We start from the raw sequence: 27,081 nt of genomic DNA, 5'->3' as shown, positions 1-27,081 counted from the left end.
AACTGTTAGTGTCCTATAGGTTCAGCCAGAATGCTAGTTATGCTTTAACCCATCTCAATAAAGTTACCTGGATACCCTATCGTAAACTAATGGGCCTACATGACTATGATCCACAAGCTGTTGCACTTAACTGGGTCCAGGTGGGGGATACACTGTTATATTGCTTCAAATTCAAGCACCCTGGTATTCCTCTGCATTCCTAAAGCCTTGGAGAAACGTTGCCCCTTTACTTGGCTTTGCTTCCTATCACATTCCCCCCTTTGATGCTCAGACCTCTTTAGAGGCTATAGAGCATTACCTGGGTTTTTAAATTGCTCATCTTGGGCTAGGGGTTTGTATTTCCACAGTAACATTACCTGGTTCTGCCGTTCTTCTCCTTTCAAGTAAAGTTTCAATGAGTGTGGTGGCAGATCACAGCACTTGAGGGGGCAAGGCAAGGAAGGAGCAGGCAGGTTCTTAAGATTAAGAGTATTATACTTATCGGGGTTTTGAATCTCCCAAAGGTTGAGAACCAGCCTCCAAATAGTTCATTTGGATTCCAGCCCTTCCAGGTTTGAACTGGGGTGTGGGCTACTTTCTTCATTCTGTCAGTAATTTCTTCTGTAACTTTCTTTTCATCATCTATTTGTGTAAACAGCAGTTGCTAAGATTAAATTTCCCATAGATTCTTCCTTCAGAAGCGAGCAGGTAATCTAAGGCTACTCTTGTTCTCAATATAAATTTCCACATGACTTACTACAAGTTGAGTAAGTATTATCTATGGACCCACACACATCAAAGAGTGTATGTACAGCAAGGTTTTTGTAATGCCTTGACCCGACTTAGTAGCCTGCATATATTTGTCACAAGAGTTTTCTGCTGGGACGCCTCTGGATTTTAGGAGTAGTGTAATAACAGTAACAGATGATGCATCTTCAAGCTGCCAATTCCTCAAGCCTCTGCAGTGCATAGATTGGTCAGCTTCTGGAGAGACCAAAGCAGGGCTGTAGTCCTTTGGTTTCTTTGGATTTCAGAGGCCCTATCTTCAGATAGTTAATATGCAGGGAACTGCATCAGGAACACACTCCCACTGGCTGGCAGGCTTCAGTCGGCTGTGATGTATCTAGGCAGTGATTTCTGCTACTTTGACTGTGGTAGGGGTGGACAAAATAATAGGAAAAGGTCCCCTCAAAAAGGGCCTTAGGGGTTATAATTCTATTCTTTAACCTATACTGAGTCCCCTGGCTTAAAAGGATGAGCCTTGTAGTGAGGCTTACTGGCAACCTTTCCCTAATCCACTGGTTGAGGGAAGATAGTGTGCCTAGCAACTCCATTTGTTCCTTTAAGGTGTGGTTACCTAGTTCCCTGAGGTCTCCTTTAATGCCCTTAATGAGAGGAGGGGTGCGGCCATAGAGGATCTCAAAAGGGGACAGCCCTGTCTGTCTAGTGGGGCTGGATCTTATTAAAAGGGCTGTTGGCAGTGTTTGATCCCAATGAGGTGGGTCTCCTGATACAATTTGCTGAGTTGCTTTTTTGGGTCAGGTTCATTCTCTCTACTTTCCTCGAACTTTGGGGTTGATATGCTGTGTGCAGTTTCCACGTTATCTTTAGCTCCCTTGCCACCCGCTGTACTATTTTGGCCACAAAGTCTGGTCCATTGTCAGACCCAATAGTACCTGGAATCCCAAAATGTGGAAAAATTTCTCTCAGGAGGATTCGAGTCACCACTTGGGCAGTTTCATTGCAGGTGGGGAACGCTTCTGCCCACCCAGAGAAGGTGCACACAGTCACCAACAGGTGCCAACACCCACAGACATGAGGCAACTCTGTAAAATCTGTTATGTTTTCAAAGGGAGCACTTCCTGTGCTCTGAACCTGCCGGGGGCATTCTTGGTCCTTGTCTCTGGTTGTTCCAGGCACAGACTTCACATCTCTCGCACGCAGCCCGAGCAGTGCTGGCTAACCTTGGAACACAGAAGTGCCTGTCTAGGGAAGGACTCTAAGGAGGTCTAACCCAGGTGAGTCTCTTGGTGAAACTGTTTATGAAAGTTGGTGCCAGGGATTCGGGAATGACTACTTTCCCGATGTTTAACATTTGACACCCTTTGGTGAGGTATTCTCCAGGCTTTGTCTCAAACCACGTCTTTTCATGCTGGGAGTAGTGTGGGTCCCAGTTAGCCCCTGGAGTTGAAAACAGGGCACTTGCTAGATTGCCGGTCTTGCATCACTCTCCTGGGCCGCATGCTTTGCCTCCCCATCAGCTCTCCTGGTCTCTGCAGCGATTAGAGTGTCTCCCTTCTGGTGCCCCCAGCAATATATGACCACCACCTTTTTAGGAGCCCACACAGAGTCTAGCAGTTCAAGGATTTCTTTACTATATTTAATATCTTTTCCTCCTTAGTTATTGGCCCTTTCTCTCTGTATAGGCCCCATGTACATGAACAGTAGTAAAGGCGTATTTGGGATCAGTGTAGATGTTCACCTGAACTCCTGCTGCCAATTGGAGTGCTTGGCAGAGAAGAGCAATTAGTTCTGCCTTTTGGGCAGAGGTGCCTGCTGGCAAAGGCTTGGACTCTTGTGGAATTTAAAGTAACAATTTAGTAACCAGCCATTTGCCTCCCATCTTGGATGAAACTGCTGCCATCTGCGAAGTACTCCACTTCTTGGTCGGGGAGAGGCTGATATGATAAGTCTGGCCTACTGGAGAAAACCTATTCCTTATTTCACAGCAGCCACGATCTGGGGCCCCAGGACCGACCGGCAGTAGAGTGGCTGGATTTAGAGTCTTTACAACCTCAAGGTGGATGCGGGGATTTTCACACAGCGTTTCCTGGTATCTGACCATTCAAGCATTTGTGAGCCAGTACGGCCCTTCACAGCCTATCGAGTTCAGTGCTGCATGTGGCACTCTGATGGTTAGGTCCTGCCCCAGAGTCAGCTTGTCAGCTTCTGCCGCCAGGAGAGCCGTAGCAGCCGGGGCTCAGAAGCATGGTGGCATCCTCGAGACACAGGGTCTAATGGTTTTGATAGATACACCACTGGCCAGTGCCAGGACCCCAACATCTGGGTAAGTACCCCAACTGCTGGTCCTGACTGCTCACACGCATACAAGAAAAATGGTTTTGAAGGATTTGGGAGTCCCAGAGCTGGGGCATTGGTGAGAGTCTATTATGGTTTGGAAGGCCCTCTCCTGTTCCTTTACCCAAAGTAGTGGCTCTCGTTCATTAACCACCCTTTGTGGCTTCTTATAGGGGTTTCGCCATCATTGAGAAGTTGGGAATCCACATCCAGCAGAATCCTGCGGCACCTAGGAATTCCTAAACCTGACGACGGGTTCAGGGGGTGGGGATTGCCGAAACAGGCTGTTTCCTTTCTGATCCAAGTTGCTGCTGTCTGCATGAGAGGTGAAAGCCCAGGTACTTAACTCTCTCTAGGCAGGTTTTGGCCTTCTTCTTTGGTACTTTATATCTAGCTTAGCTTCCTGCAATAAGTGGAGGAGCTCTCTGTTCCCTTAAGGCACCCCACCCCCCTTGGGGGTCCTGTGAGTAGAAGGTTGTAACTGGTCTGGGTGTCCCGGGCTCCCTGTGACTCCCTGAAAGGCTTTGCCAATTAGCTGTGTATCTAGAGATCCCTCAGATGGCCATTCGACCTCAAAGAAGATCTAGTCTATTTCTCAATGCATCCAGAGTTTCTCAAGATTAAGTTCGACACTATAATCACCTTCGAAGCCCTTCTTGAAGTTCCTAAGCATGCCCTCTAAGGGGGTATGCTTACCCTGCTGACCACCCATACCTCCCTTTGCCTGTCACACACACACAAAAAGCGTTATTTGGGTTGGGGAAATGAGGTAGAAATGTGAGGTGGGTAGGTTGGTTACGTGCTCCGTCCCTTTCTGGCCATTCTCCTCCCAGATATTTCAGGCCCCTCTTGGCACTGGTGGGACTGTATAAACCCCAGCCAGGATCCCGCCAAGGAGGGCCGCCCTTAAACGTATGAGGACTGCCATGGAACCGCAGGTCAGGATTCACACTCGCTGCGCAGCCAGGCCACATCTCACACATTCACCATTCACCAGAGTTTTGCCACACTTACTTCCACCACCTTTCCCCTTAGGCTGTGGTTTCACCCCCCCCAGATGGGGATACTCGGGCATCCCTTGGGAGGTGAGCAGGCTTCCCTTCTGTCTCTTAAGACAGGTGTACCTTGAACCTGGGTTCTTACCAGTGAGTCAGGCGAAGGCTCCCCACTGGTTCTTGCGTCTCACTGGGTTCTGTGGTGCATTTGGGTTATGTCCCTGATCTGTCGGGAGGGGTGAGTCCCCTACGAAACAATTGCCGTTGGTGCCAAGAGAAATCACCTCTCCCAGCATCCCAGGGACAGTCCCCCGGCGACAAAGGAGGTGTCTCCGAATCCCAGACGAGCCCCCAAGAAATGTTGCGGGAACCGCGGGAACTACGAACAAGGGCTCAGGACACCAAGACGATTGGCGAGAAGCGGTTTCTTAGTGCTGGGGCTGGCTCAGCGGATTCCTATCCAAAGGCTGAGCCCAGCGCAATGGGGCCATGACTTTTACACACTCACTACAAGGGTAAAGCAGAGTCAGGCCCCAGGAATGTTGCAGTGGGAGCTGTTAGTGTCCTATAGGTTCAGCCAGAATGCTAGTTATGTTTTAACCCATCTCAATAAAGGGTACCTGGATACTCTATCGTAAACTAATGGGCCTACATGACTATGATCCACAAGCTGTTCCATATCACTGGGTCCGGGTGGAGGTATGTTGTTACATTACTTCAAACTCAAGCACCCTGGTATTCCTCTGCATTCCTAAAGCCTTGGAGAAACATTGTCCCTTTTCTTGGCTTGGTTTCCTACCACACTACATGTTTGCGTTTTGGAGAGGTGAAATACAAGGCATGAAGTTTTGTGAAAGCCTCACCACAACATAAGAAAGTGGTTTGAAGGTCTGCCTTCGTTCCTCACGAATGGGACAAAGGGAACTGTCCAGTGATGCTGAAGAACTGGCTTCTTACCAGCTCCCTCTCCATCACTGCAGCACCCATCCTGTGCTCCTAGAGCCAAAATTCTAGATGTCTCCAATGTTTCCCACTCCTGAAAAACTGCTTACTGTCATCAGAGACCAAAATCTCTTAAAGAAAATGTGAGTCCACAATCCTATTGCTCCCCCCAGAGGCATCCTTTCTTCTTATTCTGGCCATCAGTGCCACAATTCCTGGACCCCACCTTCTCCCCCCAGAGCCTTGGCCTCTACTTCCTGGTCACAGCCCTGATCCCACTCGCCTAGCAGCATCTTTCCTGTGCCTCCACCCTTTCTCAAGCTCCATTTCCAACCACGGCAACTGACAATGGATTCTGATTTTATTGTCCTAGAGGTATGGTCTGGCTATTGGTACTTACTTAACTTTTTTTTTAAAGCCTTCCTAGGTTATTAGGAGGTTATGTGTGCAGCTAAGGTTGAAAATCACTGCTGTGGGAGTTAGGTTTGAGGATTCTACTAAAAGTTGAGTTCCACTTTATTATGGATTAAATTGGCTTTTGAGGATTGGCTTGAGAGTATAACCACTATTTTTTAATTTGTTTCTATAGGAAAATGTGTTCCAATTTATAAATAGGTGACTTGAAAAATTACTGGGAACTTGACAGTGAAGGTATGCTGGTCAGCAAAGATGTCCCATCTTGAATAAACATGGCTGGCACATAGTAGTCACTCAATTTGTCCAATTTAGTTGTATAATTTTTTGAAGACAAGTTGTTCCAAAGTAGGAAATTGCCAAGTTTTTTTCCCCCAAGGAATTTAAAACAGCTTGCTGATATTTTCTTATTGATGATATAACAGAGAGGATTATTGATATGTCTAAAGATATGCCACATGTTTGGGATACAACTCAAATCACTCACCATTCTGTAAGTCTCACATGCACTCTTGCAGCCGTTTACCTCCAAATCAGGTATCCTCACTCCAACCACCAGCTTTATTGAGATATTAATGACATATAACATGTATAAATTTAAGGTATACGATGTGATTAAATACACGTATATATTGCAAAATGATTGCCACCATAAGGATAGTTAACATCTCTATCCCTTGCATGATTACAGTCTGTGTGTGTGTGCATAGTGATAACATTTAAGATCCACTTTATTGAAAGGTTTCAAGTATATGATACAGTATCGTTAATTATAGTCACCATGCTGTACATTAGATCTCCAGATCTTACTTATCTTACAGCTGGGACAGAATCAGGTTTTAAGCTTTTTCTAGTCAGCCGACCCATAGCTCAGCCAGAACTCCAATTTCATCTATAAGGATTGTAATGTGCTTTGTATGTTTTGTAAATAACAGATCATGGCAAAGGGTTGGCCACATACAGTGTGCCAAAGAAAGAGACTAAATGAATCCCAATAGATATATCAACATTAAGAGGCTTATTGACTATTAAATCCCTGAAATCATGAGGTAAAATATCAATTTAACTAAATTAATTTTAGTCTTTGAATTTTCCCTGCAAACTCCCAGAAAATTAAAAGTGTCACTGGACCTTCCAGATGCAGAAGCACATACTTAATGGAATCTCATGGCAATTAATGTTTTAGGTCATCTTCCAGACATAGGCAATACTTCCCTCCCTGCTTTCGGCTGCCATCATGCACCCCTCTTACTGGTATGGCCTCCAGTTCCACAGTCAACAGAGTCCAAAAGGGACATTTGTATACTAGCCTACCACAGGAAAGCCTCCTCACTCTTCCTGCTGGCACAAAGCTCTTGCAATTATGTTCAGTCTCGGGAGTGCCATTTTATTCATCAGAAGGCCCTTTCTCAGTTTTTGAGTGGCTTTGGACCTGCCACTTCTTTGAGCAGCCCTGACCATGAGAGCATTGCCATTCCCCTTGGACTGGGGTTGTAGCAATTCCCCATGACTCGCATGCTGTTAATAGGACCAAGGTACTCAGGATGGTGCTCTAATGTGGTGAGGCAGCTTTCTAAACCTCAAGCTTGCAACTATTGCTTTGCACATTGTAAAAGGAAAAAAAACTAAGTGCTCATAACTGTTTCCTTCTGTTTTCATTTCCAGGAATTAATGGTGATATTAATGCAGCCAAAGAATATGTCAGATTGTAGATGGCTCCAGCTCCTGGATTATTTTATTTCATTTTTTTTCCTTTGGATGGTGGCACCATCATTTTCCAGCGTATGTGCATCACCTTCGACTTTGACCTCTTCCTCATCCTTCACGGCCCATTAGTAACTGAGTCAGTTAATAACTGAGTCTCTTTCTTCATGTTGTCTCTCACATCTGTTCTTTGTTTGCATCCCATTGTTACTTTAAAACCTGGGGAAATAAGGTGGCTTCTGTGTAGTCTCAGATTAGGACACCCACCTATGTGGTACCTCTAGGAAATCTACACATAATTTTAACAGAAGGGAATGCAGGGGTGACTGTGCTGGTGGCAGCAGTGGATAGGGACCCAGCCCCAGGGAGCCATTATCAGCACCCAAGCTGTCCCTTCATAATCTTGGCATTTTGTTTAAATCACACAAATAGTTGGTGGGGAAATGGGTAAAAATAAATAAATAAATTAATTAATTAAAAAAAAGGAAAACACTGAAGTATTGCTATGGAGAAAGAAGATATGTTTTTCCATCTCCCTACCCAATAATTTTCTCCAGTCTCAGGACTTTATTGTGGAAACAGACTCTATGTGTGTCCTGGTGCGCTGTTGGACCTGAGAAAGGAAAGCGCAAGCCGGGTTAGACACAAAATCAATATTCTTTGATTCAATCTCAGCTCTTCACCACGGCACTTTCCTCCATTATCTCTTTCAAGAAGGCAATGCAACAGGAAAGTCAGGTTTTTCTCTAATCAAGGGTAAAGAATGGTTTTTAGTTTTGTGATAATCAAGGAGTTTCAAAGAGCTCAGTGCTAGTTAACATATTACAGCCATTCAAAGCCCGATTTCATACTGCAACAAACCACCGAAACCTTCTTTTGATTATTATTTTTTTCCTTTGTGCACCCCCACAGAAGCAGCAGTATTTGATAAGCATGTTAAGCCCAGGTCTGGCACTCTTTGCTGGAAGGACCTTCGAGGGGATGAATAGATGAACTAGTTTCTCCCAACAATTCAACTAGACAAATGTGCTCCTTTGATAAGAGGGGAGGGCTGTGGAGGGGAGGAACCACTTCTCTGTTGACAGCCATTATCCTCTGACTTACCTGTTTCTTTTTTAGACATTCATCACATCATGGAAAATAACTCAGGGGTATGTAATCTTTGTGGTTTGTTTTATCTCAGAAGAAATACATTCAAGATTTGGTTAAAGAATGATATCTTTTGCAGTTTGTGTTTTAGACAAAGGTACATTGTTTTTACTTTTAGGTCTCCCAAAATGTGAAAATACAAATATAAAATACTGGTAATTTACTAGCTTATTTAAAAAAATCATTTTGAGTATTAAGTTCTCTTGTATAAGTTGAAATACTTGAGATCATGATTGCACCTTGAGAGTACTGGATGGAATAAAGGGAGCTAAAATGTAAAGTTTCAGTGCTAAGAAATACACCAACTAATGAAGGACAAAAAAACATATTTAGCACCTAAGGAGTTATTTAATACATATATATATATATATTTTAAGAATCTGGAAAAAAGGATTCATTTCTCTCAGTTCAATTTATCTCCACACTTTTGGAACATAACAATAGGGGAAGACAACACATGAGCACTTATTTAACAAATACTGTCATACAGTGATTCAACAAACACCAGCCACAGCAAGGTGCCTGATATGAGCCTGGCCCTGTACAGCTAAAGTATTTTGCCTTTTAATGTTGAGTAATCCTATATTATAAGGGAAAGCAGGTAAACATTTTTGTGTTTTTATGCCCCATGCCCTTAGAAAATCTGTGAAGCATTTTGTCTATAGTAATATGGCAATTCTCTGAATAAAGGGTTCTGCGGCTTGGTGAGGATTCGGTCTCAGAAGTGGCCTGAGCACCCCATGTCTCCCATTATAGACCATAAATGCTCAGCATTGTCCCAACACTGCTTCAAAGAAAGTGCTTTCAAAACCAGATCGATACTGTTCGACCCTCTTCTTAGGATTCTAGGCCCCACAATTCATCCAACTCTGTTTCCTCCCTCCTTCCAGACCTCCATTCTTGTCACCGGACTTTGTTCCCAGCATCAGGGACAGCGTGCTCACAGAAAGGTTTGATTCTCCTGCCCAGGATTCTATCGTTTTCCTTCTCCCCTGACCTGACTTTGATGTTACCCTGCTCTGTGGCGAACTGAGGTGTCGAGAGCAAGGAAGGCGTTGCTTCTAAGGAGTAGGCTGTCTGAACCCTTTACCCTCTGGAGCAAAGGGCAATCATGTTTACTCACAGCGAGGAAAAATGGAGATGCTTGAAGCCTCATCTTTAAAGAAAATAGAGCTAACAGGGGATTCAGTTATAAGTGCACTGACAACCAATTAGAACTCTGTTTGGGTTCATCTCCCTTTTGGCTATTTTATAGAAAATATTTTAAATTAAGAAAATAAAATCCTATGATAATTCCCAAGCTGCATAAATTGTTCCAGAGCCCAGAAAAATATGGAACATTTTCCAATTCATATTACAGATCCAGTATCACCTGGGAAAAGCCAAAAGGGGGCAGGGATGAGAAATGATGGCAGAACCCCATCTATAAGTAAACAGTCCCCAAACCCTCAGTTAAAACCCAATTAAATGATCTTAGCACTAAATTCAACAGCCATACTCTGTGGTCAAGCAGGTTCTATTCCAGGACTACAAGGCTGATTTAATATAAGGAAAGCTATTAATAAGGCAATTCTCAAGTGTGTTAGGTTGAATCCTAAGTCAGTGGGATAGTAACAGGTTATTATATGAAGGAAGGGGGAACAGATAATGTTTGGAAATGGTGGGTTTAAGAAAGTTAACTGGATTTTTTTTTTAGTTTTATTGAGCTATGATTCACATGCAGTGCTGTATACTTTTAAAGTGTATGGCATAAGACTTGACTCACATATATTGTAAAATGTACCACACTAAGTTTGTTTAACATCATCTCATATAGATACAAAAAATACAAAAAAAGTTCTTTTTCTTGTGATGAGAACTTTTAGGATCCATTCTCTAAGCAGCTTTTAAATATACCATATTATACATACATACACACACACACACACACACATACAGTGAATTTCTTTCTTGACTGCTGGTCTTAGCATCTTTCACATGATAAGGAGCTTATGAATCTCTTAAGAAGAGTATATGCTATGCAGCATTTCTCCAAGTTATTTGACCATATGACAATTTTCTCCCCTCCCTCAATGTAGTTTGTGGACTAGCCTGTGGCAGAGGTGTTCTCTGGGAAACATTTTTATTGGATCCTCTGTTACTTTAATTCATTGTATCAGTCATTCAAGGAAACACCATATCATTTCTTCAAGAGGTCCCAGACATAATTTGATAAAATTCAATATTCATGCCAAATAAAATTGTTTTAATCTACCACTAAAGTGTTATTTCAACATAATAAAGAACACCTCTCTTAAACCAAGGGCCAGCATCATGAGTAATGGTAAAATGCTAGAAGGGATGTGTCATTAAAATCAGGAACAAGAAAAATGTGTATGCTGTTATCTTTTTCCTTTAATACTTTTAAAATTTTAGAGAATGGAATAAGACATGAAATGTTAATGATGGGATAAATTGGAGTTTTAATACCAGCATGAAATGATTGTTTTAAGAATTGTAGAAGGATGATAAAAACTATCAGAATATGAGTATTTGATATAATAGTCAAATATAAAAAAATATATTTAAAAACTAATAGTTTTCCCTTATAACCAGAACCAGTAGAAAATATAATGTACTATAATAATACTAAAATTCTTAATAACACCAGGAATATTTTAAAATACCAAAGAATAATCTTAATAAAAATGTGGTGGACTTTCAGGACTGGACTACCAATGTCACTGACTGGGAAGACTGAGAATGCAAATATGTCCATTATTCCCCAATCAATGTTTGTATACAATTTTGATTAAATTCTGCCCAAGCAAAAATAATCACAAAGGTAAGATATATGAACAAAGTGGAGGAAAAAAACATTGGTGACATGTATGGAATGCAGAGGGTTAATGTTTAAATTTAAAAATTGCTCCTTAAAAATGACCGAAAAGAGGCAAAAAATTAAGAAAATAGACACAGGTGCAGGTACTCACACATGTCCAGTTCAGGGATTTTGATCTTCTGTCTGACAAATGTTCCTTCTAAGTGAGTTCTCCTCAAATGCATCCCTCTGCCCCAACTCCTAGTCCTCTCACCCAAGACTTAGCACCACCTGAGAGTAGAAATTTGTTTTGTCTTTCTCCTCCCATTCAATTGGAAATTCCATTAGCCTCATTTAGTTGGTTAATGTCTGTTTTCCCAGGATCTAGAGTAATAATCATCATATAGTAGGGGCTCACTAAGTACTTGTTGACTGAATGAATATATACCATTCAGTCCCCCCTATTTATTTATTTCTTAAATTCACTGGAATTTTAATTCATTTATATTTATATTTATATTTTTTAATTAAGATATTGATATACAGTCTTATGATGGTTTCACATGAGCAACACTGAAGTTAAAACATTCACCCATATTATCAATTGACTCATTTATTTTATGTGAGACTTTCTTTTTTGTTCATATCAGCATCTTCAAGCCTTAGGTTCATGTACTTAGGGCTGCCTCATTGGCTTAGGATGGACTTGCTTTTTTCTAATGAAATTGTACTTCATATGAAGCCAGGCATTAAAGCTTGGGAGAAAAAAACACATCTTAATCGTAATCCATCACTGGCCTATGAAAATTTCCATTTGTGTTGATTGATTGGCTTATCTCTGTACCTGAAGATTCCTATAAAGGAAGTAGTTTAAGAGGAATTGTCACCTAGCAGCAGGCTGACTGCCAAGGATAATTAGGTAAATGCTATGCTTGGTTGGGACAGTCATAGGACCATATAACGTACAGGGCTGCTGAGTCAGAATCAGAACTGAAGGTCATGGCTGTGCATCTTGTCCTCCACACAAGGGCACAGGGCCAAGGAGAGAGGCTGGGGACATGTGGGGTTTGAACCACCCTTTATTCTGCTTGCCAAGACTGGTGCCTTTGTTCTGGCTTCAACAGTCCAGAGAAGGGGGTGCCTTTTAGTAATCCCTCACCCAGAGGGGGCATCTTTTTCCACTGTAATCTGATAGCGCTGGGCCTTAATCACAATGGAGATGTTCTTTAGTAAATTAACAACTAGTTCAGAAGGCAGAAATCACCAGAGATTCCCCAGCTAGAAGACTGTTAGTTAAGGGAAAAAGAAAAGTCCTGGGAAGAGCCCCTACTAGTTAGCAGTTAGGAGAGTAAAATGCCTCATTTTAATAAATCTCAATAAGCTTAATAAAAAAAAAATTAAACAGAGATGGAAGTGAGCACAAATCCTGGCAACATGACCTTGAGAAAGACTGAATAAGTTTACACCCAAAATTAAGTTCAGTAAGATTGATAATAAGAAATGTTTAATTAGACAAGTGCCATCTACATTTCTGTTCATGAATTCATACATTTAGTGAGTTTCTTCCAAGTGCCAGCAAGTTATGGAGACTACAAGGAGGACTGAGTTTAAGTGAGGAGACAGTACACTGTGTTAGGTGCGACACTGGAGGCTCAAATAGATTTTTGGCAATTCAGAAATCAAATGACTTTCTTTTATCAGGAATGTTGGAGAAGGTGTTCTAAAAAAGGTGATATTTCTGGGTATGAAAGTGTGAATAGGAATTTGCTTGTTGGATGACAAGGGACAGAGCATTCCTGACAGAGGGATGAGTATATGCTGGAAGACAGAGAAAAACTGTGGTACATTCAGGGGTTGACAGGGAGTTTAATATCACCACACCACAGAGTATATACATATAATGGAGTGGCAGGAGGCTAAAGTGGGTAGACTGAAATGTTGGACTGTAAAAGAGTCTTCTTTGCTGTGTTTGTGTATTTAGATTGTATCTTTTAAGTTTGGAGAAGTAGAGATGTGTGTTAGGAAATACCATGATTAGACTTTTATGATAATAAGCCTATATGCATTATGAACTGCATTTGGGAAATCTTGGTGATGGAATGACAAGATAAGAAACTAGTTAAGACATAATGAAGATGGAGACTAAGATATGACAAAGGATTAAAGAGAAGAGAGGCGAGAGCTAAGGGACATTGCAGCAGAATAGAAAAATGAATGCAAGAAGCAGCAGCAAAGAGTCAAACTGAGCTTATTTCTACTTTGGAAACTAGGTGGGATGATGACACCATCATGGAAATAGAATATCCAGAGGCCATGATATTTTAGGGTGTAAAATAACAGAGTCTGTCTTGGATATGCTAAATCTCAGATGCCTCTGGGGCTCCAGCTTGTGAAGTTCCAAGATGAATTTATAATTTGAATTTGGACAAGTCAGGTCTGGATAGACAGATATTGAAATGATCAGATTATTGATTGCAGAGGACGAACAGAGATCAAGGAGAGAAGAGGAATAAGAAAGGGGTCTTTAAGAACTCCAACATTTGATGTGTCAGCAGAGGGCAAGGGGTTAAAGAAAGAGATGGAGAAGACACTGTCAGAGATGTAATTTTATGCATGATTCTTTTAGACCTTGCTAGAGATTACATTTATATTCTATCTCCATCTTTCATAGAGAATATTTAAATTATGCAAACTGTTCTTTTCATTAAATTTTTTAATAAAAAAACTAATCTAGCAGCCAGATTAGGTGCTTACTTATGAATTTCTAAGAATGGATATAGTGTCCAGTATTTTCTGAACACACTTGATTACAGAACTTTTAACATCTAATGTTTTATAGAACTTATTCTGGGAATTATTACAGTATGTACCTTTAGTAGCTTGTGCTATATACAGAAGTTAAATGGGCAGATTCATTATAGTAAAGTACTTCTTACTTATTAAAAATGAAACACTGAATTGATCTGTTCTCATAATTCAAATATTCACCCATTCTTTCAAAGAACTGTAACTTTGCAAGGCCCTGCCAATTCTTCTGTAGTCCAGAGTGAAAGTCACAAAGATTATACATTTGAACTAAACTTGTATGTTTTCTACACTAACACCAAGTTTTCTACTATGTGCTTGACTTTTCATTTTCCATTTAACTCTTAACCCACATTTAGATTAATTATTATTGTGAAATATTTCATAAATATGAAGGACTAGAGGTGGTATGTTCATAGGTCCATAGAATAATAAACTACGAAGCTTAGGAAATAGAATATTATCATATCCCCATTCTAATCCCCTCTCTTTCCAGCAGGAGTAATCATTATTTTAGGTCTTTTATTTATTGCTCCATTTTTTAAAGTACAGTTTTACTATAAAAGTATGTGTCCATGAACAACATATTGTTTGGTTCATGAATTTTTCAAATTTGTATACATTTGATATGTACTCCTCTATGACTTGTCTTTTTCACTCAGTGTTTTGTGATATTCATCTCTGTTAATGCATGTGACCATTCACTCATTTTTTTACTACCTTAGTAATATCCATTTATGAACACAAAAGAATTGATTTTTATACATTCTTTTGTCAATGGATATTTGTGATGTCTCCAGTTTTCTTTTTCCTTTTGCAAACATTACCCCTCTGAACATTCACACACCTGTACTAGTGTTTCTCTAGGGAACTATCTAGGAATAGAATTGCTAGGTAGAAAGGTAAGCAAATGTTCAACTACAAGATAATTCCAAACTGCTTTCCAAGGGACTGGGGCCAATTTATACTCCTAGCAATAGCATATAAGGGCTTCTGCTGCTCTTCATGCTTAGTAATACTATGTATTTTCAGCCCTTAAAATTTTTGCCAATCTGGTGGGTGTGAAATGGTATTTAATTTTCGTTTGAATTTGCATTGCCCTGATTACTAATGAGGTTGAAAATGTTTTCACATATTTATCAGTTATTCATGTTTCTTCTGTGAAATGCCTGTTCAGGTTGTGGCTTATGTTACTTCCAATAGGTTGGTTGTCTTTCCTTAATGGTTTTCAGCAATCCCTCATGCTACTCCTATCTGGATGCCTTGCAAATATCTTCTCCCACTGAGGGTTATTTTTTCACTCTCTTTCTTTGAAAGTTTTTCAGTTAAAATTAGTAATTAAATTGCTAAGAATTTTTTAAAAATAAAAATCAACGCATTAATTTGTTAATAAAATAAGTAAGAGTAATCAAATGTATCAGTCTTTTGCTTTACAGCTGGTGCTGTGGGGGCTGTTTTTAAGAAATCCCTCCTACTAGGATATCAGTTTGAAGATTCTTTAAGAAGCACATGTCCTTTGCTTGCCTTACAAGTTAAAATCACAAACCTGTTATTATACTACATTATTATTACCCTAACAACTTACAAACGAAATGGTTCAGGAGGTTGCAAGTGTACTTTTGTGCCTTTCCTCCTGCTATCCCCCTTCGTGGCCTCTCCTCACTCATGATCTTGCCCTTTGTGGGAGTACACACACACACACACACACCACACACACACACACACACACACACCCCTGTGCGTCCCTCTTTTTCTCTCCCTGGGCTGCCTCCCCACTGAAGGACTTCCCAATCCTAACTCAGGTGCATTGGCAGCATCAAATTTTCAACGTAAGCTGGTCGCTAAGTGCTTGTTCCATGTGGTCCTTAATCAAGTGTCTGTAGTTAGGACTCTCTCATTTTTTTCTGCAATCTTTTTCTCTCTTGTTTTCCCTTTCTCTTTCTTTCATTCTACAACAGTATTGGCATTTATTCATTCATGTTAAGTCACCTGAAATTGTATCTCTCCATTCCAATGCTCCTTGAGGTAAATGGCTGAACGAATGCATTCCGATGGACACTCAACACCCCGTGTAGTTAATTCACTTCAATACAACCTCATGGTGACTCCTATGCCAAACCAGTACGTTATTTTGTAATTTTTGACCCATTTTTACTCCCATGTTGCAGTTTTTCTAGCAGTCAAGAGTACATGTCAGATTTTTTTCCTTCTAGCTCTGTTACATCTTTCCTCTCTCGTTGATGACCGCACCTCTTACTTTTCAAAGCGGTAAGAGACTGTTTAGAAGGCTCTGAAATTTCTTCCTCCCTGTCTTCCCCACCTCCTCTGAACTTGTCTGCATTTACCTATCTTCTTTCACCGGATAGAAAGAACATGTTCCCCCACCCCATTTGGCACCCAGCGTTTGGGCTTGCCTCTGCCAACTTCTAGCTAGCCTTACTCTCACTGCTTTGAAAGCTCTCCTTCCCTGACCCTTTCTCCTGTGGACAGGGTAGTGATCGCATCTCTCCCTCAACTGGTCACACTTTCAGCATGGCCTGTGCTTATCTCTTTATTTCCACTCCATTCCTTCCTCATTCAGTCTCTAGATCATGGACTCCAAATGGTGTTATGGTGTTACTTAGGTTGAATCCTGAGTTGGCCACTGACTAGTTGTTCCAAGCTTGGGAAGAAAGACAAGAAATCTCTCTGAGGTACAGTGGCCTTGTAAATGGGAATAATTATCTTTCATTAGGTTGTTGTGAGAATTAAATAAAACATAGTATTTGGAAATGAGTTTAATGCTAGCACATGATAGGAATTCCATATGTGTAAATTTTCTTTCATTATCCTTTAATTTAATTTCTCTTTAATCTCCTTTTTTCCAACTCTGAAAAATAAATTCCTATTGATTCTTGAGTTAATGATTGAAATACTTTTATCCCACAATTATTTCTTTTAACTAAGACCCAAAGTCTTAATTATTTTGTTTATTAAAAGTAACCATACATTTCCCTCCAATTACTTTACTCATTTCTTTTTATCCTTACTGTTTATCCAGTTACATTTCAGTGAATTCTAGAATATAAAAAGCAAAATGGACAGTGAATTTTAATATGCAGTTGTCCTGAAAAGGAAAACGTTTTAGGTGGCATCTTGGCCTCAATACCCTTTCTCCATTTTGTAGATGACCATTTCCAGGAAATTTTTCAGTGAAATGGGATTAGGAAACATACATTAGATAAATGGCTTCTGAAGTAGCATTTTAATCCAATTATTAAAGCCAATCCATATTCATAACTTGAAAGCTGGCAAAAAAAATGTTTCTTTGATGCGTTGTATAATAACCTTGACATGTTTTAAAATACACCAGACAGACATCTTCAGGAGACCCATAGTGCACTCTCAGCCCAGAGAAACAGCCACAGAGGTGGAACAGATTTATACACTGGATGGGGTAGTGACTGGCATACACTTATACCCAGGACTTTCTGAGAGGAAGTGGGCACAGGAAAATGAGCAGGGGTCCTCCTTTTTTTTTTTGCCTTTTAAAATTTATTATATCTCAGAATAATTGTACAAGTAAAAGCGTCTGGTCAAAATAATACCAAGTATAGCATGAAGGTGTCCATCTTAAAAACTAACACTGGGGAGAAAAAAAAAAAGGAAAATAGCTTCTCTGTGATTTGTGCACCAAAGTACAGTCCCCGAAGATCCTTGCCATATAAGGGGTGAACATACTTATTTGGAGCAGCCCATTCTTGTTCCATCTGCGGTTAGGAAAGGGGGCAATTTTCAGTCTCCTGACTTCACCTGAGACTATAGCACTTGGATCAATGTTTCCTGAGCACCCACCCTGGCCGGAGGGTTGGGGAACAGAAAAGAGGAAGGTGTCCCCAGAGGTGAGGTGTTCCTATCAGGTCATTTCTAGTTAGGAGTGTGTCAAAGGACATTGCATGTGTGTGTGAGGTAGGTGGTGGGGTGGAAATCCTCAGAAATGGGCCCCTTAAAGGCTTCAAGCAGGGGTCCTCTTACAGATCCTTATATACCCAGCTCCCAGCAGAATACATGTATTTAGAGAGGGTTAGATTGAATAATGAGCATAGGGCTGAAATATGACTCCTCATTTGAGAAAGGTGACAGTAATTCCATTTTCAGATTGGTGTACCTTTAAAATAACCTTTGCATTAAAATAGACTTAATTCCTACCTACTTCTCTCTTCCCACTAGATCAATTTTCTAGCTGCAGAGGATACACCCAACACATAGGATACCAAATTGTGTGTTCTGAAAATTGATCATTAATGATAAAAATCTCATTCATGTACATCACCCAAAATAATAGAATATGGTGGAGAATGGATGTATTTTTCCATATTTTGTAAGCAACTCTCCTTACATCACACACACACACACACACACAACTAAAAAAAGGATGGAGTAATAAAATGATCAAGCAAAGCATTTTATCATAATTTCTTGGCTATGCCAAGCAATCCTTCTGAACTGAATTATACTTGATTTTTAATATGTAAATGTTTACAATAGTTCCTTTACAATAAGCTCATACTCAAAAATGGAAAAAGAAACCCATGAAATCTTAGATAAACATTTCAATTATTTTATGCATCAGAGAATGATAAAAAAAATGACTCAGTATGAACAGCTAATGAAAAATAAGAGAGGAGTATTAGAGGTATTTCTTCAATCAAATTCACGGAAATTAACAATCCTAAAAATGTCTATAAGAAAAAGAGCAGTGCGATGAACCTACAACCATGAAGGAAAAAAAAAGCAGCAAATAATATCAACAAAGGCAGATTACTTTAGAAAAATAAACATTTCAATACTCATAAATTTCATGAAGTGTTTTTACTTTCCATAAAGAACACAGAAATGCAGTGAGAATTAGATGTCCTTAGATTTCATGTATTTTTGTCAGAGATTTATGTTTTATATAGAAATAGGAAGAAGTATGTGCCAGACATTGGTGCTTTTGAAGAAATGCCCTAATCAGTCCTCGCTCAAACACTTAGCAAGAAGAATCCTTGTCTTAGTCTTACAGAGGCTCTCCATTTATTTTTTAATTTGTGAAGCATGTACGGTGGGAATGAGTAGTGAGGCTCCAAGCTTGTCTATAAAGCACACCTGAATCATCAGTGTAGAGGAGAGCAGTAGAAGGATTACTGGAGATTTGAAAGGGTATTTTGCTTTTTCCTATCATTAAATACATTGGAGTGGATACAAAGAGTTATTTCATCCATAAAGATCGAAATAGGATTAGAATCTACATTTCTTTCCCAAGGCCTCACTGTCAGTTTACATTCGGAATCTGTACGTAAATGATTCTGCAAAACATTTCTACTTGTCCGCTTGGCTCCAGTTATTCCTTTGGTTCCCTGGGGCAGCTCATCCTTCTGGAAGCCTGGGATGCTGTGGGGAGGGTGGAAGTGCATGGATGTGTGGAATACCTGGCCTCCTGGTCTGATTGGCACCCTGTTCATGAAGAACCTGCCATCTTGGTGGACAGTATGCACTTAAACTGATCCTGGATGACTCAAATCAGGACCTGGTGGAGAGGAGATGTGCCAAACAAAGCAAAGGGCATGAGCAAATGCATTACTTTAGGAATAGCTCAGCAGAAAAAGTGCAGACCCCAGGGCTCCAATCCCAGCTCTTATACTTACTAGCAGGGTGAATTTGAGTCCATCACTCAATTTCCTTAAGTTCCAGTTTCTTCATTAATAACGTAACAGTAAAAATACAGAAGCCCTCTACTTATGAATAGTTTAGCTTTTCAACAACTGTTCAGAGGGCCATTTGCTCATTAAGTCCAAAGACATCAATTTTTGAATTTCTTTAAAAATGCCATGTAGGCTGGCCCTTTCAAGTCTAAAACCAAACTATTTTCTCTCCTTCATATTGGCATGTTATTTTGGGGGTATTTATTTCAGAGTAGAGTCCTTCTGCTCACTGAAAATCTGAAGAGAAAGGTAAACGTCTCCCTGATGCCCTCCCCTCCTGGTGCTGCCCACACTGTCAGGGAGCAGCGCCAGCTCCAGGGTTCGTGCTCTGTGCCCAGCTCACTTCTTCACATGTTGCAGAGATGAACAGTCTATGAACCTATGAAACCATCCACTGCCAAGGGGAACAGTCATGTCAGCAGCTCTGCTCATTTCCCATGCTTCTCAGACCATGCTAGACCCCTCCTGAATTAATGTAAAGTGAGTCTAAATCTCAAGACATAAATTTTGATGTTTAAGATATACAACTTTCTTAATCTATATTTTGAGCTATTTGGCTTTATCTGGCAAAAGTGAAGTCAAATGGTGTGTGTGTGTGTGTGTGTGTGTGTGTGTACAGTTTTCCATTACAAAGGGAAGGAAAACTTACCAGGGTCATGGCCAGAATCTGGCACATGGTAAACAAGCAGCTTATATTTATTGAATATCTGAATAAAAGATGGCTCAAAATTAGTAATTAGTCAAGGTGGAATGCTTAGGCCCTCTGATTTTTCATTAGAGCTTTTCCCCACTTCCCAAAAATTCTGAGTAGGCCTCTTACACTGATGAAACAGGAAAACTAGTCAGTAGATAATTGCCCAGCATCTCTTCACTTTATGCTTTCAGACTCAGACTAAATTATGGATTTTCTTTCCTTTTATTAATGTCCCCAGAAATCTTTTAGGCTAGTAAATCTCTCTGAAAGAGAGCAGTAGTTAGCAAGAAGGGGGGATGGTATAGAAAGAAACCTTTTAAATCATCTCCTAAAATGAACTCAAGGGTAATTATAAGCTCACAAGTATAAACATGTTCAATCAAAATTGAATTCAGGTCTCAAGAGACTAACAGTATCCCATACATTCTGTGAATAGAGTCCTAGATGGTGACTAGACAAGTGTATAACCCAGTGATAGCAACAGTTACCACAAATGCTCTAGTTAATAATAATTACATTAGTTATATATAATAATAATTATATAAAAATATTATTATTTAATAATAATGTGATGTGTAGATATTGGCTCATTAATCTTGCTCTCACCCTGAGATGCAGGGGAGAAATCCTGGGTGGGTGTTTACTGCAATTTTGTTGTGGCTTAATAGAATGAGTCATTCACGTCTTAGCAATCCCTACTTCAGTCTATGTTGCTTTGTTTTCTAAAACGAGATGCTAGGCTAAATTATTTAAATAAGAAATGTGGTAGCTGCCATATATATCTTATAAGTAGCAGTTACAGTACAAGTACAGATTTGCCTATATTGAATTTCGTGGAATTTGTAGTTTGTCCAAGAAGAATTTTTTCAATACTATGCAATACTTAGTCTTCCCTCCAACCCCAAATTTTTGCCCTCTTTTCCTAGGACACTTACTAAGCAACAACTGTGTGTCAGGAATTGTGTCAAAGCTAAGGCTATCACACATAAACAGGACACATCTCTACCTCAGAGACCGACTGTTTAACCAGAGAAAGAGGCATTGAACAATTATAATTTCATGTGATAAGTAAAATAAAAGAGGCATGGGTAAGTTATTAAGAAGGAAAGAATTAATTATGTGAGGGTGGCAAAGGGGAAACAGAAGCTAAAGCAGGATGTTCTTGAAGCGTTTTCCAGGAGTCTTCCAGGCCTCATGTTAATAAAGAAAGCCCATATTTCATGTGTTTATCTGAATTAAAGAGATGAACTCTGGATTTTCCAGTGCAGTGGTTCTCAGCCTCAGTTTTGCATTAGAATCACCTGGGGAACACTTAAAAATTGGGGATGAGGGAACTACACAGATCATTAATTCAGCATCCCTGGACTGAGCCTCAGTCACTAGTCCCATAAATAAATTTCCCCAGGTGATTCAAATTATGTCATTAAACCTGGGAACTACTTTTCCATAGTAATCAAGTACAGGACATCCTCTCTGCCCTAAGCCACAGGGATCATTATTATTTTGGGTGGAGGATAAGAGGTGGAAGAGAAATGTATATATATATACACACACACACACACACACACACACACACACACACACACACACACACAGTTTTCAAGATATATATATATGTATATATACATAGTTTTCAAGATGGATATATATATATATATATATATATATATATATATCCTTGAGAAGAAAATATGAGAAAAACACAAATATTTAAAATCCACAACATTTTTGTATACCTAACTGCAGTCAATGTAAAAATCAGATCCAATGTAAAAATCAAATCCAAAGCATACATAAATGATATTTATTGAACATTTTGGGGTTAAAAGTACTTGAAATAAGTCCTGTCTCAGTTAAAATGTCCTGAGTGGTTCTGGACATTTTAAGTATGGAATATACTACCATTTAAAAGTTTCTTTTTTGAAAAGCAGAGGTAATCTGAATAAAATATAGATCTTAGTTAATAATAATGTGATGTGTAGATATTGGTTCATTAATTATGAAAAATGACTAATATTAATAACAAAAAATTCGGTATGGTGTATATGGGAACTATGTATCTTTGAGATACACTGTAAATCTAAAACTGTTCAAAAATTTTGAAGTTTCTTTTTAAAAAGTCTCTCCTTTTGTTTTTGAAGCTGATAGATACCATTCAATGCTATCTTTCTCCTTCTGCATGAGGACTTGATCTTCAGTTAACTTTCTAGCTCTCTTCCCCTGGAACCTAATAAGATAACCTATCAACTATGTTACTAGGCCAACATAGCTTATGATAAAAATGACACCTGGTCCATAAATTGCATCTAAGTTGGGAGAACTGTAAACACCTGAAAGGAAGCCAAGCTCTAGGCTTACCTGGGCGTGCGGACTTCTTGTAATTGGAAGGACCCTTGTGGGTGTCTTGGAAACTATGTCTATGAGGTTGTTACAGGAGATAGTGGCTCCTCTGAGCCAGGAGGCCTTTAAACCAAGCCCGTTCTCGCACCTGTCTGGCATGAAGCTCGTTTCCTTACACTTGCACTGTCATCTGGATGCCAAGAGAATAGCTTCTGATGGTGTATGGATTTTGCAAAGTATCCCTCAAGAGGAGAGCCTAATGCTGCCCTGCTGGAGGACTGTATTTCTTGCCCTAGAGTTTTCTGAGTAACCCAAATTGCCAAGTGTGCCCTATAAGAGACCTGTGAGTCTGTTAGAAGGACTTTACTTGATGGATATTGACTACCTGTGTCACTACCTCCTCAGAGCTGTAGACAGGATGAGAGATGGTATTATATTTTGTGCCATGCACCCATACATACTTTCATATATCTATTGAGTACTCACATAAATCAATTTAAGGATCAGTGGTAGTTTGATACTTGTTCATGCTAACTCTGTGGAATCATAGTTAATTCAATGATCAAAGAAAAGGTAAAGGGCCCAAAGGAACATCTCTTTCATCTATCTATCTATCTATCTATCTATCTATCTATCTATCTATCTATCTATCTATCTATCTATCTATCTATCTATCTCATCATCTATCTATATCATCTATCTATATCTATCTATCTATCTGTCATCTACCATCTATCTATATCATCTATCTGTATCTACCATCTGTTTAACTATGATCTATTGTCAATTATCATCTATTTATATATCATCTATCTTTCTGTCCATCCATCTCCCCACCTATCTATTTATCTATTGTTATTGAAGTTTTCCTTTATGAGAAGAAAATATCATGATACCATTCAAGAATAATTTATTACAGAGTATAACTTGAGGTAGTCACAGATGAATGGGTATCCTATTCCAAAGGAGTAAGTTTATCTCCTTTGCCACTGCTGTACCTACGACCTACCACATCATCATGCATAGTACATTGTACTCAAACCATTTGCTTTACAGGCCTGTTTTCCACTAGACTCAGGTGTAAGTGCCTTGAAAGCAGAGACTGGGTCTCATGTATCTCCTCGATCTCATGACTCTCCAACAAGTATCACAACTAATAGGCGTTCAGTGATTAATAACTGGAATGAAAACAAACTTTTGGGCAAGTACAGCAACCAGTCCCAGATAAAGAGTCTGAGCAGTGATTCTAAAACTCTGGACAGAGTTTAGTATGTTCTTTACCAAATAAAGAAAATATAGAAGTAGTTTAGAAAGATGGCTGATAAAGTCTTTTTATTCTGCCAAGCTCAATTTCTTAAAATTGGATCCTGTTCAAGGCTCCTGGGGCACTTTTCTATCTTAGATGGATGTTTACTTCCAAATGTTCACCATGCCATGAGTTTCTTATCTAATGTGGGTATTCAGACTCTAGGTAGGTGCTAATAACCTTTTTTCTATTAAGGAGACCAAATTAAAAATTAACAATGCGATCACATAAAATTCCAGTGATAGCATCACAGTTAGCTCTGCAAAACACCACAGTTCTTCACAGAACCTTCCTTTACTCTATACTACATTTTTTTCTGATAAACACTTGCCAACAAAGACATCATACTAATTACAATTTGTTCTACAAAGGGTAGGAAAACTGGTAAGTGATTCATTGATTATTTTCTTTCAAAAATAAGTCTTCCACTCTTGTCCTAAAGTTACATTGGGATAATAAATGGAGGCTTTAAGTGATTTCCTAAGGAGTGATTTTGAAGACACCATGTTGATCATTTTAATTTTAGCTACTTAGCAACTTTGAGTAGATGCCCATTAAAAAAAAAAAGGGAGGGAAAAACACACACAAAATGTTTTGTATTCTTTGTGTGGAAATAAATGGTTCCTTTAGAAGTAGATCATTTTATAAAATGTTCTTTTGTTTCTCTGTAAGATTCTTTGTTCCCCCGCCATTCCAAGTGCTGTGAGCTATGACTTCCTCTCCTCTGTATCCCAGACGGGTGCACCAGGGGTGCAGGATTTTCTGCCTTATCCTGGCTTTTCTGACATGAAAAGGTCAACACATGATGGATAATTTGTCCAAGGACAATGGCTGGGCAAAAGCAGGAATTTGAGCAGAGGAAGAAATGAGCCAGTTCATGAGGTCTTCTAGGAAGGTCATGACTAGAAAGGAGTGGTAGTAGGTATGAGATGACAAAGGTGGAGAGTGATAGGGCAAGATTCAAGGGACTTCAAGGTTTTCTCTGATGCCTTCTCACCCCTGAGTGAGGGAGAGAGTAAGTACATTTATGATTTCCAAATCTGTACAAGAGGCCCAGGGCTCTCTCCATCTAAACTTTTCTCCTGTGTGTATATGATGCTCCTCATTCATAAAATGACCCAAACTGATCTTCACATGCTTTCTCAACCCTTTTCCCATTTATTTTTCCCCATCTCAGTTGATGGGGTCAGCAGTCACATTGGCCAGAAGCACTTCCTCATGAACCCATCACTTTGTTCTCCCTTACCTCCATATGTTACTGCTGGATTTTACTTCATAATGTCTCTCAGATTCATTCCCTTCATCTTCCTTTATTTGGACTTTCATCATCTCTGTAGACAAATATATTTGCTTCTTATGAACCATTCATATATGAACCATTCAGAATAGGCTGTAGAACTCCTGTTGGGGCTTTTGCAAATTGAACAGGTATTTATTGTTTAGATACTTAGGTGCTGGGCATTTTTCTAGGTCCTGGAATATAGATGTGCTGTCTTTGCACATTATCTTCTGGAATGCCCATTCTAGGCTTCCTTTAAAATTCACACATCAGCTCTTCTGTGGAGTCTTCAGTGGCTCTCTCAGGCACAGGCAGCCAGGCTATTTTTTGTGTCACCAGAATTTACTGACCAACACACAGAGCTCTGATATGGCATATTATAAATATGTGCTTTGATAACTCTTTTCCTCACTAAACTCTAGGATGGAAGTATCCTTGAAGACAGAGGCTGTGCTTCATTCCTCTTTACATCCTTAGTGGGTAGGGTAGTGCCTGGCACTGAGGAGATGACTGGCAAAGGTTTTCTGAGTGAATGGCAATATGAGTCTAGGACAAATGTACTTTGCACACATTGGCCCTGCACTCTAAAATACAGGCACAGTACCCGAAGACCCATATATACACCTACTATCAAAATAATTACCCAGATTTCCAGGTCAAAAGAAAACTTGTTTTGTTGAAAGTAAGAGTAAACATAACTGGAAGGAAGGTTAACAACAGTTGTTTCAGCGGAGGGCTTCTTGAGGGAACTTCAACACATTTTTTTTTGCCTGAAATGTTCAACCCATCCTTCTCACACACACACACACACACACACACTCACTCACTCCCTATTCAGTTAACTCTTATGAATTCTCATTTGCATTTCTTCAGAAGAAATTCCCTGACCCTCGCCTCTCCTCAGATTAAGTGAAGTCCTGCTACTGCTTTCATGGATTCCTTTCCAAAAATTTTTCATTGAAATACAGTTCACATCATATTATATTAGTTTCATGTGTGTAACATAGCCATTCAATACTTATATACACTATGAAATGCTCACCACAATAAGTGTAGTTACCATCCCCTGTCACGTATTTGTATAGCATCAAATATCTTCTTTCTGTAATTTTTATCCACCTGTAATGACATTTATTGGTGTAATAATTTGATTAATTTCTATTTCCCCTTCTAAACCATAAGTTCAAAAAGGACAGTCTCCATGTCTGTTTCATGGGAGACACCCAAAACATATTTATTGAATAATAAACAAATGATCAAACTAAACCTCATAATAATTATCCAAGGTAAACACCATTATCATCTGCTTTTCCCAGAGAAAACAGAGACTGAGTACAATTAAATAACCTGCCCAAGATCACACAGGTAGGGATGAAACCCTGCGACAATTACTGCATACTGGCTTCCTGCATCACAGAAACAAATACAAAGCTATGTTAAAACTAACTAAATGAGCTCAGCTTTATTATTCACTGTTGAATAACTAAGAAAATTATTAATTTTAAACACGAGTTAAAAAAAATATGAGTGGATCCTCAGAGGGTTTGTTATTTTTTATCTCTTGAGTTCTGATTGAAAATACATTAGCAGTAACAGTGTTCCTGGAATCCGTGAAGGTTCCTGTGGGTGCCTAGAGTCTGGCAACAGAAAAGGGAAGCCTATTTTCTCCTTAAACCTAGGGTTCTTGTCTAATTCCCGGTGTGAATTTCAAGTAATTAAAAAAGTAATCTGATATTTGCAATTTACTGAAACATATCTGACAGCTTGGTATTGAAGAATTTATTGTTGCATTATTTTATAGCCTTCCTAAAATCCTAATCCTATTTCTCTTACAGAATGGATATATTCTTTCCTATTAAAAGACACTGAAAAG

At 39.5% G+C, this 27,081-nt stretch overlaps 1 protein-coding gene across 5 annotated transcripts in view; it reads right to left on the bottom strand.

The window, feature by feature from the left end:
- The window catches only part of ST6GALNAC3 (ST6 N-acetylgalactosaminide alpha-2,6-sialyltransferase 3), a 614,818-nt gene that overhangs the window by 117,718 nt on the left and 470,019 nt on the right, over positions 1–27,081 (bottom strand). Inside the window, exons 4-5 of one of the 5 annotated variants that reach the window (XM_073234152.1) lie at positions 26,251–26,327; positions 24,479–25,260 (exon numbers count right to left, since the gene is read on the bottom strand). The exons of 3 other annotated variants lie outside the window; for them this stretch is intronic. In XM_073234152.1, the coding sequence (XP_073090253.1) occupies positions 25,172–25,260; positions 26,251–26,327 (166 nt within the window). In that variant the 3' untranslated portion in view covers positions 24,479–25,171. Of the gene's footprint in view, positions 1–24,478; positions 25,261–26,250; positions 26,328–27,081 lie in introns of those variants that run through there. One more of the 5 variants, XM_073234151.1, reaches the window with a different exon arrangement.

Source organism: Manis javanica, chromosome 4 (assembly GCF_040802235.1).
Source record: "Manis javanica isolate MJ-LG chromosome 4, MJ_LKY, whole genome shotgun sequence".
Lineage (NCBI taxonomy): Eukaryota > Metazoa > Chordata > Mammalia > Pholidota > Manidae > Manis > Manis javanica.
The sequence above is the reverse complement of the archived record's forward strand: the minus strand, read 5'-3'. Positions and strand labels throughout refer to the sequence as shown.